General features: G+C 41.4%; 1 protein-coding gene and 1 long non-coding RNA gene across 2 annotated transcripts; both read right to left on the bottom strand.

Annotated features, from left to right (window-relative positions):
• Positions 1 to 28: 28 nt before the first annotated feature.
• On the bottom strand, positions 29 to 3,877 carry LOC128147012 (uncharacterized). Its single transcript, XR_008236911.1, has 2 exons — positions 3,429 to 3,877; positions 29 to 3,316 (listed from the first exon to the last, which is right to left on the bottom strand). It is a non-coding gene; the product is annotated as an uncharacterized LOC128147012 (long non-coding RNA).
• A 3,941-nt stretch (positions 3,878 to 7,818) lies between these two features.
• Positions 7,819 to 16,095, bottom strand: FKBP14 (FKBP prolyl isomerase 14). Its single transcript, XM_052799136.1, has 4 exons — positions 15,751 to 16,095; positions 13,780 to 13,931; positions 10,900 to 11,027; positions 7,819 to 9,034 (listed from the first exon to the last, which is right to left on the bottom strand). Exons 1-4 carry the CDS (start codon positions 15,945 to 15,947, stop codon positions 8,876 to 8,878), a joined length of 636 nt encoding a protein of 211 aa, XP_052655096.1. The 5' UTR covers positions 15,948 to 16,095; the 3' UTR covers positions 7,819 to 8,875.
• Positions 16,096 to 16,335: the final 240 nt, after the last annotated feature.

Here is a 16,335-nt window from a genome sequence, read left to right as displayed (position 1 = left end):
AAGAGACCAAAAGGCAAACACAGCAACATAGAGCTTAAGTTACAGTTTATTTTTGTTCTTCTTTAAACACCTCCTTAGTTGGAGATCAAAGCCTATTCAGCAGAACTAGTACCCAAAAATCCTCAGGACACTGCAGCACTAATCTTTGATTCATCATTTCCAAAATACTTTCCTCTGCAAGTTCAAGACAGCAGCCATGCAGTCATACAACCGATGGAAGTAGTTTTCTCAGCAAACAGTGTTTAGAAGGAGAGAAGTTGGCTTAATGCAGACAGTAAAAAAGTCCATCTAAGTGTTGAAATTATATTAAAAAAATGTACTGTGATAGATTTGGTGAAAGGGTAGTGCAGCCAAGAAAGCCCTTTTGTTGGTATTCATTTTTGTTATTTCAAGCCACCATTTATTCTTGTTCTCTCTGGTGGAGCACTGATTTGGAGTACCTAAAAATCAGATGAACTCGGGTTGCACGGAACAAATGTACCTGGTCACTGCTAAGTCAGAATTCTAAGCCTGTACCCATAAAGGCATCCCACTAAACATAGATGATTCCTCTTGAGTTATAGGAACAAAAAAACTTCTTACAGAAGAGTTAGTAACATTGAAAAACCCTGTGAGACCCTAAGATAACAGTTACACCATAGGCCAGTAAATTCAACTGATGTCGTAGAACAAATCTAAAGAGCAAAAAAGTATCAATGCTACTTGGGTGTTTTGGGTTTTTTCTATAGTCAGGAGACTGGAGCAGAGTTGGGAGTACTTCTCCCACACTAAAGGTAGCTCTACCCATAACAAAGAACGAGGGTGGCAGGTACAATATTTTGAGGTGAAGTAAAGGTGTTACCTGCTGGGCTCAGTGAACGTTCAAAATGAAAAAGTTAGGAGAAATCCTGGCTGCAGCCCCTTTATCCAATTATACCACTGAAGATTAATCTATCGAAATGGTTGCAGCTGTACATAAGATGTCATTGTAGGCACAATGGCAGGCTCAGATGCCGAGCTCTTACTCATGTGCCACAGAAGGTGACTAATTTCTCCATTGCACAAGTGACAGAACAGAACACAACTGCTTAGCCTGTGTCACAGGGACAGAAGACTGTGTGCTGCAAGGACTCTGGGCATGCTGCAGTTACCCTCTGTGCCTAGAAACCTATCAGGCACCAATACCGCTGAACCACACAACTAAGCTGCTCCATTGCCCATTTAGAAAGGTTGCCACCTTCTGGAGTAATGATTTGTCAAAAAAGCATCAGTCTCTTGCTTTGTTTTCATAAATTTTGTAGTTTTCCTTGTTTTACTTTACAGTAACCTGTGACAGCATACTTATTTTCATAACTCTAAAAGGTATCACAAGACACGTTTATTATTATTGGCTTATAAATTCTGTGAGCCTGGAGCTTTTTTAGTGTGTTAGAACAGCACCTGTAACAATGAGGCTAAAACACTTGACAATAGCTTAAGACTCATAATCATAAACAGTCTAGGCGGGTGGAAGAAGGAACTCTGTCATCCTGAGAAGATAAGCCAGTAATGACAACAAAGAAGCAGAAAATACAGAGACAACAGCATTACTTTCTTATGCAATGATCCTTTTTAATCTTCATGTATGCTTCCATTGTTGTGATGCTGCCTGTACAGAAATGCTTGTAGCAGACCGATGAACTAGAAAAGGCATGTCACTTCCCTCTGCAAGAAATGTGCTATAGTAACTATGTGCTATATTGTTACCCTTATTATATTAAAATTCAAGCATAGTTTTTCTCAGCTTAGCATTATTCATAAAATTGCAACAGCTTGAACATCAATATGTAAGACAAAAACCAGTTCTGGTGTTATATAGGTGATACAGGAGTTCATTAAAGTGACTGCATATCTGAAGCAGCTTTGTATTTTATATTAGTGTGTCATGTCTGAATAATCTATGTGTAAATTGCTGCAAATTAAATCACAGCACTTAGACAAAAGATTGGACAGTAACACAAGGGACAGAAAATGCCACTACGTGATTTATCAGCCATCTGGTGCAGTGCAAATAGTACTCATTCAGGGGAGGTTACAGTCTTCTGATTAGTTACCACAGCAACAGGTCTGCTGAGTACGCTTAAAAAGTTATGCATGTGTCAGCAACCTTTTTTCTCCTCCCATACACATCATACACTGGGGGCTGTGAGCAGTGGCATGTCCTTCCTAGGCTACAGATGTTTTTGCTGCAGCATTTTCCATTATTCTGCTTTTCAGGAGACTTAAAACTTGGCCAGTTTTTTGGTTTTGGTTTTTTTTTTTTTTTTTAAATATAACTTTGAGTCCTGACTCCAAAAAACCCCTTCAATGATTAAGTCATTTTCCTTATTCATGGAAGTGGTAGGTAGCTGCAGTGACCTCTGATGACAGAAACACTTCAAACTAAAATAAAATAAAGTAGTCCTTTTGGCTCCTGTACTTCCAAAAGGATAGGAAAAATGTATTTTAAAAAATGTCCACAACTGAGTATCTCTGTCATAAAGAGTCCACATTTACATAAATGGCCTTGTCCACCATGTACAAATGGAAAATAGTAGTTAACAGGAGATGGGAAAAATAACAAACCTCAAACTGTATTGTATGTTTTACGCTGGTTGCGTGTTATTCCTGATGTACACATTTGAATAAAGAAATCTCAACAATAAATTACCCAGGAGTTTTTAAACTTCCTTATATTTGTTGTGGATATCAGCCAAGAAAAAACGGATGATTCAGAGAGCTATCCCCCTGCCTATTTTCTCTGCTATTTCCCCTCCCCCGGGTGCAAGGGCCCCTGGTGTTTTCTCCAAGCCTGCTTTACCCCCAGGCAGTGGTGTGACAGCGGGAGCCTGGCTGGTGCTGCTCTCCTCTGTCCGGAGGCACCGACACATGCCGGTGCTGCCCTCCAGCCGTTGCCTGCTCCAGAAGCAAGGTGTGAAGGTTCAGAGCCAGCGGAGGTCTGACAGACCATATTAATTGGTGTCCTAGAGCCCACCTCACCAGCCTGCCTTCACACAGCCCCACCACCGTGTGAATGACCGGTTCTGGCTGTTTAGAAAGGGTGCCGTGGCAAGCTGGACTTGGCTCAGGTTAGCAACATCAGGATCTGGTACCAAATGAATAGCAGCATTGGCCGTTTCTGCTCCATACCTGCTCCCACTGCAGTTCGTGCTCATTTGTCAGCTGCAAGATGAGCGCCGCGTGTCTGGGAGCTTTGCTTCAGACTCAGTTTTGCAAAGGCAGAGCACTGAATTATTTCAGAGTGCAAGTCTACATCGCGATGTCCGTGTGACCACATTAAGCCCAGGTTTTCATCCAACTAATAATAGTGACAATAGCAGCGAGGACATGACAGCACGTAAGGGCTGAAATACTGGGTGCAAATGAAATTCTTACCTTCTGTTAAAAGGAAGGAACATTGCCAGTCTTACCTCTCTTAGTATTGTGGTCAGTGTTACCAAGAGTCAAATCCAACAGGTCACAATTTTCTTGAAGCTGCAGTTAGTCCATTAGCTATAGCCCTATAGATTCCGTACCCAGACATGGACACAAGGTCACAAAAAACATTTTGCATTGTATTTATGGAATGAAACCCCATTCTCTAAAGGCATATCCCAGTGGATTAGAGAGACCAGAGCTAAGCTGTGCTGTTTACTCCCAGAGAGACAGCAGACCAAGCACGCAAAAGGAATAGGTATTACCTAGTTCACTATTCAGGGAAAGAGACAGAAGAGGCAACAGCTTTAAAGAAATTTCAATGGCAATAAATGTAAGAGGACAGGATTGATTTAATGCTTTTAGTCTTGACTCCCAGATGAGGAATCAATTATCCTATGTCATTTAATCTCCTTAAGCAGGTCATGACACAAACTAGAAATCAGAAGCAGCTCTTAATGGTAGTTAGCATCAGCCTCAGATTTTTTAGAGGAAAATCTAACTGGGATTTGGGGAGCTCTGAAGAGTTGGCTCCACTAGGTTTCTGCAGTCAGATCCTAGTATTTTAAAAGTAGGTTTGTTCACTGTTTACCTAATGGAGATGCAGAGCAGTTATAAGCAAAAAAAAAAACCCACCACACCCAAACCAAAAAACCAAAAAAACCCCAATCCCTGTGGACAAACTCCAGCCCTCCATCAGGAACATGACCTTCAGAAACCTTGCACAAAATTCCTTACCTGACATGTTTCAAACTATCCTCTATCTTCATGGTAAATTTCTCAGCTAAACCAAGCTCCTACTTTTTTTACATCATCCAAGAGAACAGAAATACCACACAGCTCCTAACCGGTGCAACCCCTAGCTAAACCAGCCTGGTTTTGGAACAGAACCTCCTAGAAGGAAGAAATGTGATGCAGGAGGAGGCTTCATCTAAATCCCCTCCAGGCTGGGAGAGCTCATAGTGAAGGTCCTTGTCCCTGTATATACAGATATATAGCTTCCTACTGAGCTTTTCAATTAAATTTGTGTGAAACTATCAACGTAATCAAGCACAAGCATGAAAACAGAAGCAGGATAGCTAAAGAAAGATCCTTATTTTGTCAGAGAACTGTTTTTCCTATGTACCAGGAGAAAACTAGGGCACAGAATGTAAGCATTACGATTAACTTTCAAGAGAGGCTAAAATTATCCAGGATTATACAAATATAAGCAGTTTTTGTTTGGCTTATTTCCTATTACCAAAAACAATTCGGTGTTGAAGACAAATGAAGGGTTTTGGGGTGGTGGGGTTTGGGGTTTTTGTGGGTCTTTTTGCAAAAGCTCTATGATGAGGCCGATGTATTTTTAAGCAGCAAACTCAACATACCTATTCTGAATATTCTTTAATGGACCTTGGAAGTGTAAATTTAAACTTTGTCATAACAGTAAAAATCCATATAGAAACTGGCCGAAGCAGTGATTCCTAATTAAAGTCAGCTCAGGAGCCAGCCTTATTATTTGCAGTACCTACATCAGTGGCTGCCAGTGTTCTTTCTTCCAAGTTAGCAGATGCCAAAGGATCTAGGAAACAATTTTTTGCATTTCTTGCATCACCCTGCATACTTCCACTCCCTCTTACCACATTTCCCCTCACTTTGCTCCTTTTCCCATAATGTCCAAAGCAATGAGCTCTCCCCATCCTGCCATTTGAATCTGGGATTTCTGGATCAAGGGATAGACTACCTCGTATCTAACAGCAGAAGCGATGGGGTGTGGGGAACACATACAACACAGACAATTGTAATTTAAAGGCTGACCTCTACCACCTATTATTACACTGAAGTACTTGGGAAACATGCTATGGATCATTTTCATTCTAAATGTCATGAAGAAGAAACTATGGTAGCAGTTTCTTCAATATGTACTTAACACTGCAATTTTATGACTCTCTCACATATAGCACTCACAAAACACCTCTATACTGGGGATGTTGCTGGCAGCAGAGACATACGGTACTGAAAAGCAAAGACTTAAGACCTGATAAAGTGATTCCTTCATTTGCAACACTGTTTGCCTTGTCAGTTGATCTCAAAGAAGAAACCTTTAAAAACCATTTCAGACTATAAGCACCATTCCTGAAGCTTTGCCAGAAGCCTCCTTGTGTCATTGCATTGCATATCGAGAATTTTCAAATAAAATGAGCTCTGAAGGCTGCTTCTGTACCTACAGAAGGCAGCAACCCCCACTGTAATTGCTAGGTAGTGGCTGTGAATGACAGGCTGCAGTTCTAAAAACCATCAGTACATATTTTCCTATATAACCACAAAACAACAAGAAACATGTGAAGAAGGCTATAACCTGCAGGAGGAAAGTGGTCTGTTTTGAGCCCTCTGAAGAAGTGCTGCGTTTTACAGACACACAGCGAGGGTTTGTTTCTTCAGGGGAAATACACCTTGCACTTCACATGCAAGCCCGCTAAAACGTTGCTGAGTGCCACCGAAGTTCCAATATTCCTCCTCCCCTCGGGGGACAGACAGTTGCCTGCCTCTGCTCTCCTGCAGGTAGCTAGCTGGCTCCTGCTGGCACTGCAGCAGTATGCCCTGTGGATTAACAAGCAGATGCAACTGAGATTAAGACAGGCAGTGCTATTTCTACCTAAGAAATCCCTTCATCTTCACAGAAGGACTTTAACGATAGCAAATGGTAATAAGGTTGAAATGGCTTCTCAAATCTGCTGCTGATTCTGCACTTACGAAAATTTTTTTTCAGTTCAATTTCAGAAATTTAACAGAGCTACCAAGAAAAGCACTAAGAACAAAAACCATCCACTCATCTGGCATAAACCTACACACAGCACCAAATAAAGCATCTTGGTCCTGCAGCTTTAATACTCTGCTGGCATTAACAAATTAACTACACGTTCACTGGAAGTTATTTTTATGAAATGCTTTAAAAATCCAAGCAGAAGATAACGCGTATGTACATTTCACAGCATTCGCTGACTCCAAACTCCTCTTTAATACAAAGGAAACAACATTTGGCCATTACTGAAGGCACATATTGGCACCCCATTATTTAAGCTTAACTTTTCATATATTTGGTCAGTAATCTGGGCAAAGTTTTATTTCATGCTTTCATTCCCCAGCCAGATGTTCGGAGAGAACATGTTAAACACTGCAAACAATCATCTAAACCCTGACAGACCCAATGCAAGTCTCAGTTCTGCTCCTACCAGCAGTGCACATGCAGTATTTTCCCTTTGGTTGGTTGGGTACCTGTCAGTTTCTACATCCTAGGCAAGACTGCCTTAGGGGTCAACTTCATATCCCATTAGCCGTCCTCAGCTATGCTAACTGCCTAGGCTCCCCATGTAGTCAGTGGAGAAAGACAGGAAACTCTATTCGATAAGGCATCTATCCCAATACAACATGAACAATATACGTGTGATGAGTTGCCCCCAGGTGCCTAGTGCTCTGGTGACTGCAGGGGAAATCAAGACACCCAGCACAGAACATGCAAGCAACCTTGGGAGAGCTGAAGTTGGGCAAGCTTAATTTTCATAAGCGATGAGAAAAAAATACCAATATGCAAAATCATAACTGGTAAGAGGAGCTAAATAGGTAACGATTATTCATTATTTCCTCACCATACAAGAACTGGGACAGGCAAGAAACCTAAAAACAAAAAGGGAAATATTTTCCTACACTGTTCTACTGTGAAACTCACTGCCATAGAACATTATGGAAGCAAAAGTATAAATGGGTTCAAGAGAACTAGATGGCATCGTTGAGGAAAAAGACCTAAAGGTTACTGAAAACAAAATATGTGGCCACAATTCTGTATCACATAGGCCATCACCCACAAAATGCCAGATGCTGGAAGAAAAAAAAACAAAACAAAAACCCTACCACTGCATACCTTCACTTATACTTTTTTTCCCCAAAACAGTCACTATTGACAGCAATCTGTAATGTCCATATGCAGCTGAACTCTGTTTAATAAAGTAATCTTCTAATACTTACTTGCAACACTAGGTGGCAGGGAAAACAGCTAGCTTATCTATGGCATCGAGAACCTTGGATGTAGTCTCACTCGGCAATAGTTAAGATTCGTGCGATGCAGCAATTTTGATTTCATACAACTGGATTTCCTTCGTGTCCCTACGTAGCCTTGAGCAACATTTTTCAAGTAAAATACTGTGTTCAGAGACCCATATGCTAGTGGTGCCAGAACACAGTCTAATTCCTTCCCTGAGATACCTTGCTCTCTCATTTAAGAAACCATGGACAACTGCAAAATGTTTCTTCTGCTCCAGAAACAGTTCAAACAAACACAACAAGGAGTCTAAATCCTCATGGTCTCCACCTCTGTAAAGACACACCACCATAACACTTACCTCATGCCTCTATTTTTCTAAAAAGTCACTTTATTATTTAAGATTTACATCACTTGTGTGCTACTTGTGAAAATACTCTAAAGGGGCAATGACGAAACAAGTTCTGCAACTCAGGCAGTTTCAAAGCAGGCAAGCCAATGCATATTGTTGTTCAGGCCATACTGATCCTCCTGTCAGAATGCTCTTCCCCTTCTGCAAATGGGAAAAACTTCAGACTTGTAACATTTTGCTCAAGATGTCCCTCAAAACTTGAGAGGAGAAAGGTATGATTTTTCTTCATAAATGCAAACTCTGAGTTTCAAAACAAATTATGTATATGTAAAGGACACCACCTCTGCACTGCAGCATAACTTGCTATTTTCCACATTACAGACATTGCCTAGAATGCTGCTGACATTAAAAGTGAAAGTCTGACATTTAACTCCTACTTTGTTGACATAATTTAAAGAAAAATGCAGACAGTTATTGGCATGGTTGGTAATACTCTCCCTTTAGAAGTGCAAAATCAGCACAGGATAGTCATTATTCTCATTCAGCTTTGTATCAGTTTCTCAGCTGTATAAAGAGATGCTGATGCCTTCTAGTACATCTTTTAAAAATCTGCGGAAAAAAAGCAAGGTCAGCACACTGCTTTTTACGCAGTGACACACAAGAAGGAAGGTCAAGCAATTAAAACACAGACTAGAAGTTATACACAAAGGAGTCACTGAAAGGGATCTTAACACAAACAAGTCCCAGAATGGCACTAAACTGGATTATAATTTTCACAATGTTTGATAACTGGAAAGTTTGTTTCACTTCTGGAAAAATAAGTTAATACAAAATTTAAAAAACACTCATGTGCAAGTCTTCGCTGCATAAAAGGAGGTACATTTTCATACTTCAAAATTGTTTAAAATTGTTTAAAACATTTTTACATAATGAACAGAAATTATCTTTTATATAAACAAAGAGCATTTCATTGCCAACACCAGGTGTCAACTCCAAAACACAGAATTAAGAGAACAAGAGAACCAGACAGTCTAACTCATTGCCATTTGTGTCAAAAAAAATTACACCACCCTTTTCTACAGCTCATCATGCTTGTATGTAAATTCCCTTGCAGATATAAACCCATCACTGTCTTCATCCTCTTTATCAAATATATCTTCAACCAAAGCATCATGCTGGGTGTCATTTACCACTGCTCCATGCTTTTCAAATTCTTTCTTCAAGTAAATTTTCACCTGTTAGACAAAAGGTGAGAGTTAATGTTTTTAGGTTTATGAAAGAATTGATTACTGTAGCCTAAGAGAGGGCCACTCTGTCCAGGATGGTAGTATTAGACAATAGATACCTTTCTCCCTATGCCACTGCCAGAATAATACTTGTCGGACTGATTCTGTAGCCCCGTTCAGTGATGACAGACTCTTTAGTCATATAAGTGACAGTAAAACTAGCAAATCAGTTGCCATACCTTTACAGTATCTGACTGAAAAATGAGCCAGGAAAACCTGTCATCTGATGTCTATACAGTAAAGTATAAATAGCCAGGCAGAAGTTATTAGCTACCAACTGGTCAGAGACCCAAACACCTTTTTCACATCCTAACACTTTGACAAACCAGTAGACGTAACCAGCCACCCCAGATATATACAGAAATCTGTCCACAATCTCAGCGTTTGCTGCTCTAATGGGAACTACATTAATAAAGATTTATTTCTAGACATCTAAAAATTTTGAAGGACGAAGACTCAAGGTGGCTTTTAAACAGACTACTGGAACAGTTATTTGCACTAAGCTAGTTACTAATGGTGAGCAGTGGTTTGAACATCAGATTATTTTTACTGAGTTTAAGGTTTAACTATTGAGATCCCAAGTGTTCTAAACTGCAGAGCCTTCTACAAGAATATCAATACCAACATACCCACCTGGTGAACAGATACCACTTGTATAACAAGAACTGTAACAGCAGACTGTTAACAGCAAGATAAACGGGCCATGTTTCAGGTCTGTTTTATTCATTCCACATTGTGGTATTTGTTAGGGTCATTGCTTAGATTTCTAATACACAGACGTTGGACACACTGACAGTCTGCCTGATGCACAGTACAAAAGATTAGTCTTTTGGGTCTAGCAAACTGTACCAGCCCCAAATCAAAAAGAACTCAGTGGTTTATCCTAACTTCTCATGGATAACTTTTGCACATTGGAAAAGCAGAATACTGAAAATAAGAGACAAACAGAAGGTGAATAATGCTGAATACATGTCCTTCAGACAGTGAATGCTATGAAACAGGACTGCCCTACAGCAGAATAATTTCTAATTCCAGTTTATTAGTAAAACCGTAACTGACTCAAAAGCCCTGAAGTCTGGTTTTACTTCTAAGTTGTTTTACTTCATCCAAGTCTCCCATAAGCATGGGGCACAATGGGTCTCATGACTACGCCTCAGCTTACTGAGGCTGCTTTGGCACCCCCAGTCCAGCAATTCCACTGGGATCCAAGGCTCAGCATGGTGCAGCATAGATGCGCATTCTTGGCTTAGTTTTACCAAGAAAAAAATAAAAAAAAAATCTATTGTTAAGGTGTAAGAAAGTATGACAGCTGAAGCCACACAAGAAAAGCAAAGCACAGACAGGAGCTTAATTGTTGAGCCAGGAACAGTAGTTCAAGAGCATTCAGCAGGAAAGATACCAACACAAAAAGACATAAAACACCACAGGCAAAAAAAGCAGAGAATTGAAGGCAGCAACATTGAAAATCATCTCCAGGGAAGAACAGAGACTCACCCTTCCCCACATGACTAACAGCCACCTGGCCAGCAATGGCTTCTTGGGTGTCTTACCATGAGTGATGAGCATATCAGTTCAGTAGTTGTGCTAACAACTCATTAGACCTAGTTACCCATACTGTACATTGCCCAATAAATAATTGCCTTAAGCACTCTTAAATAGTGTGTATTCTGCTTGCAGAGTTGCTTTGTGCACAGTAGTAGCTAAAATCTAACTTGTGTTTAGATACTTCCCTAACAGGATCAAGTTCAGCTTATCTTTCCCTTTCCACTATCCCACCTTGTTAGGTTTGTTCACAAGAAGGGTAACTCAGTCACCTCTTGCTTGGACAGTTTCCAGTCATCATTAAGATCCATCTCTTGGAATGACTCATGAGACCTTGGTCCATTCCTAATTTCTAGAAGGTCAATGTTGAAAATCAGTGTGCTCTCAGGTGGAATTTTTCCTGCCCAAAACAGTAAACATGGAGAAAAGTTAAAAACTACATATTTCGTGCCATACAAAAGCTGTATGCATCAGAGCAATGTTCCAGTAATCCTACTACTTTCAAAGCATCCTGCAATTTGAACTAACAAGGATGAGTATCTGTAACAGTGATAACCAACTATTTCAGACCGTAGCCTGGACCCTGAGCACCCTTTACAGCACATATGCAATTTTAGATGCAACTAGTTTTGTTGGAGACTAGTACATGTTGGTATGAGCTCACATTCAGCCATCCTCATCAAAGGTTTACCAGACAACATTCTTGAATCTTTTTTTCATGGCCAGAGCCAGATAAAAGTGGAAAACGGTGAAGGAGACTGTACAGCCAGCCAGGTGGCAGCTACCGCAACATACAGCCAAGACTGATGGACAGGGTAGCAAGAAGGGAGAGTTCAGTCCTTCTGATACACCATAACCCCACCAGTCTCCAGATTCCTCTCCACTGCCAACTGACACCTTGTACCTGCTATTCTGCCACTAGAAAAACTCTTCTTGCAGAGAATGACAGAAGTGAAGCAATGCTGTCAGTATCCCATAGCTGCCTCTGGACTGCTGCACAAAGCACTGAGCTATTTCCAAACACACAGCAGAAACTATATAAACCTGCTCAAAAGACATGTGTTGGCATCATGCCATTTTTGATGCAGGTGAACAGACTGATAATTTCCTAATAGTGCCAGAGACCACCACGCCCATGCCACCATGCCTCAAGGATTTCAGTTTATCAGGCATTGGCTTTTACAGTGATGCGATATGCCTTCATGCTGATGGCTGAAGCCACTGTCAAAGACATTTTAGCACATCACTTTGGTCCTTTATATATAGAGAGGTTGAACAGGACCAAATATATTTCTATATTGGATGGCAGCACCCCAGAAAAATACTCCTGTGCCTTGAGAAGATAGGGGGAAAAAAACTAATCCACACCTACTATTTTGGAGCTATGGTGTTAAATACACCCTGAGCTACAGCAACAAACAGGCTTGTAGATTTCTGGGATAAATAAATGTGCAGAAACTTCTAGAAATACAGGGCACAGTGGCCTGCTTAGAGTTTGGAACACAGGTAATTTTTCTGAGTGTTACAGAAAAAGGCTTCTGACTCATCATTCAAGTCAGACAGCAAGCAAGGTGGGAGGCTAGTGAAATTATGTGCATTCAGAGGAAAGCATGAAGAAAATTGAATAATTCTGTCTTCAAGAGCATAATTTGAAAATAGCAAAATAATTATGTTCCAACACTTCAAAGTTTCCCTAAAGCAAGTCATTTCTTACAGCAGTTAGTGTTTACTTGTTCAACCTTCTTGCACGAAACACAGAGGTGAGGCTTGCAAATCTTTGAGGAACAACTGTAGTGCTTCACATATTAATCAAGGCAATTAGGCCTGTGACGACTATGTGAGCACTGCAGCATTTAATTATCTTTCTGTGGAAAAATTTACAGTTGTGCCCTGCATACAGTCAATTAACTGACCACCACAAGTTTCCTGTTCTCTACTAGAAATGTGATTTCTTCTAATGCTATCTCTTGAACCCCAAACTAAGGCTTCTAGAAAAATACATTTTAAAAAGATACTTTCAAGAAAGGAGGGTATGGAGTATGCTGTATATATAGAGTACTACTTAGCATGGAGTAATATGGAGTACTACTTAGCTTACGTTCAGCCCTACTTGCCAGAAGATACAGACATGCACTCCTCATTCCTAAAACACTCTCAGATTAATGGGAGAGGACAGTAGCAGGAAGGACTATATGTTCCAAGACATTTATCCTTTCTGCTTTGAAACCCTGCATTACTTTAGATCATTTGTGATAACTGTTGTCATGACAAAAATATTCATAATAATTGCTCCAAAAAAGTTAACTAAAACAAACCCCATAAAGCAGAAAAGTAACCTTCCTGCATCATTCAGGCTGTCACTCAGTTAACTTCAAATTCCAGATCTAGCCCTCCCATTAAAATAGAAATCTGGAATGTTTGAAAGGAAAACCCCCAAACACCATCAGTAGTAGACAGGTTGAGAAAACACTACAAAAAATGCTTTTATCTGTCTGTACACCATTCAACACATTTGCAGTAGGTGCCAACATGACTGCCCATGTACCTGCATATCTTACTGTGGATAAGAGGGACCACTTCCCAAATCAAAAATAACCAAAAAAGAGAGAAACAATTAAGTGTCCCTGTATGGAGAAATAAACAGTGACTTTTCACTCTATCAGCTTCAAACTGGTTGGGCAGCAGTACAGGGAGTTTCTTAGGGTTCTAAAAGAAACCTGCAAGCAAGAATGAGGCTTGCACATGCACATTCATGAAGTATTGCCACAAACACAGATGCAACAGCCAAAAAGCCAACTGTTACCTAAGCAACCACTTCCAGCTTGACTGTAAAAACAAGGGAGGGGGAAGAAAAAAAAAAAAAGAAAGCAGGGCACTGTTGAGCACAGCGCTAACAGAAAAGACAAGACACTCGGAACATACAGCACAGCAGCTACCATCAATTCCTGTTTTTCTCCTGCATTCACCACATAACCACTTAATGGTTATTTCTGCAGAAAACAAATTTGTGAGAAAAGAGCACCTGGCTCCATAAATTTTTGTTATTTAATGGAATCAGCCTGGAAAGCTTGCTGACCTCTTAGGCCAAGAATAACAGTAAAATACAGAGATTAAAAACAATTAAAGTAAGGGAAGGACTTCAGGTGTTTTACCTTTCCCTTCTTTTCCATAAGCAAGGGCTGGAGGAATAGTTAGCTTCCGCTTCTCTCCCACACACATGTCCTTCAAACCTTTGTCCCAGCCTTTGATAGCTTCCCTTATACCAAGTGTAAACCACATAGGTTGACCATTGTTATGCTTGTGACTGGAAAAGAACGGAATAAAACACTTAGTCTTTAGACAGCAAGTTCCTTAAGAGGCACGTGGAACAGATGGGATATGCTCACAGCATAGATATATAATTAAAAACACACCACTATTTGGCACCTTGGCATTTCTTAAATGCAAGGCCTAGACTTTGGAAATCTTTAAAACTTCTGTCTTGCATGACAAGGTTCCCTAAGCAGCAGAAAGAAATAGAACAGCTACATGGTGTGTTTATGACAACACTGAGCAACCTGTATCTCCGCCTTCACTTCCCTGATCATCTATTTCCACTTTGAAACTGAACAGAGTAGAAAGGCATTTCTACTTAAAAATCTACGATCAAGGCCATGCATATTTTTTGGTAAATTGCAAATCAAAAACCAGCTTGGTCATGATTACAATATACCTTATAACATGCTTAGAAGAATCAGCCACATCTCTTCCAAAAAAGCCATTGGGAAAAAACCCCAAACAACTACACGACAGATAGTCTGGAAAAACAGGAACAAACGCATGCAAAACATTCAAGTTTAAAATAGGCAGACAAGCCCCTTTTCCAATGTAACCAGGTGGTACACCAGGACTACCTTCACTCTACTGACAGACACAGAATTTTACAAGCTCGATTTACTAGTCATGCAGGAAAGGTGCTTAACAAGAAAACAGAGCACTTACAGAAGTTAGTCAGCAGCAAAAACTCAAGAGTGTCACTAGAACTCCTTTTAGAGAGGCAGGTTAACTACAAGAGAAAATTAGCAAGATTTTAGTTTAAATCATCTGCAAGAGTACAAACATGCAAGACATTGTCTTTTAAAAAAAAAAAGTTCCACAAAAGTAGACTTCAGACATAGCCTACAGATACTTGAGCATTTTGCTGTCTCCCACTATTAACACCTCGTTTATGTTTTACAGGAAAGACAACATTATCAAGTCGTTGCAGGCTCTCAGCAGGACTCCCTCGAATTTCTGGCTCTTCCTCCTACTTGCATTACTGTGGCTCTGGTATGTTGATTTGTCTGGTCGGGGGCAGGTGAAGAATATGCCGTTTCAGTAATGAAAAGCTGTCATTGTGCTGCCAGTAGTGGAAGGATATATATAACTTTTTTTTTTTTTTTTTAAAATTAGAGGCAGGCTTCTCCCCTAGAAACCAGACAGAAATTCGTGCATAGCAGAAGACTTGTTAAACTGCTGAGATCACATACCCGTGTTTAAATCGGAGAAGAGGATGCGCAACATCCCCATCTTTTAACAAACGCCACATGGCTCTGCTTTCTACAGACTAACCAGAAAACAAAAGCTAAATAAGGTCTATTTTATAGCCTCGATCTGGCAAAGGGAAAAGACACAAGCTTTACTGTCGGCGTTCATCTTAAATAGCATTACGAGTCAGTGCTCCCTAAACTGTCAAAGTATAAAGGCAAACCAAACTTTCTGAAAATAGGTGGCGGTGGAAAGGGTCCCACTGACACATTTGTGCAGCGTTATTTAAGCTATTTTAATTCAATAAAAAATAAAATCTAGGGCATGCTATGACCATGCATACATTGCTTTTGTTTCCTTGCACACAGGTAAACGCAAGTTCTGGGCGTTTTGGGAAGAAGTGGCAATTGTAAAAATAAAATAAAAAAACGCCCGTCTTCAACAAAACACCCCTTACAGAGCTATTTCGCAGCTGGATTACGGGCCACTGTGAGGGGTCCGGATTCAGGAAAGCACAGCCAGAATAGATCACCTACAGTGAAATACATAAAAAGATACATAGAAAGAGAGATATCGATTTCCCCTCGAAGGCGAGCCGCCCGGGGCGAGCTACTTACGTGGAGTGAAACATGGAGCCGTCCCTCTCCAAGTAGCCCTCGTAGTGAACCAGCATCATGTCCCCCCACTTAGTCCTCCTGTGGCAGAGGAACGGCTTCTGCAGCACCTCCACCTTCACGTCAGCCGCGGGGATCAGCGCCGCGGCCGCGCAGCCCAGCGCCGCGCCCAGCAGGGCGGCCCGCAGCAGTGCCGCCATCGCCGCCCCACAGCCAGGGCCCCGCGGCGCCCACCTCACCGCCGCCGGACCACCATCCCGCACCCCTCTCCTACGAGCCTAGCGGCGCGGCTCCCCGAGGCGGCGGCGGCGGCCAGGGCAGGGCCCAGCCCGCTGCGCGGCCGCCCTCGCCCACCCTGCAGACGTGGCAACGGCCCTCACAGCTGGCAGACCCCGGCTTCCGACGGTCCGAGCCCGGGGGCGCGACCTCTGATTGGCTCGCCTCAGAGCGAGCCCAGAAGAAGCAGCCGCCCATTGGGATACGCCCATGTCCGTCCTTCAGCATGCCCAATCGGCAGCAGAGCTCCGTGGGAGGGGCGCTGAGTGATGGGGGTGGGCGGGCCTCGGCGCTCTGGGAAGCGAACGTTAG

This window comes from Harpia harpyja, chromosome 1, assembly GCF_026419915.1.
Source record: "Harpia harpyja isolate bHarHar1 chromosome 1, bHarHar1 primary haplotype, whole genome shotgun sequence".
NCBI lineage: Eukaryota > Metazoa > Chordata > Aves > Accipitriformes > Accipitridae > Harpia > Harpia harpyja.
This window is presented reverse-complemented; position numbering and strand designations above follow the sequence as displayed.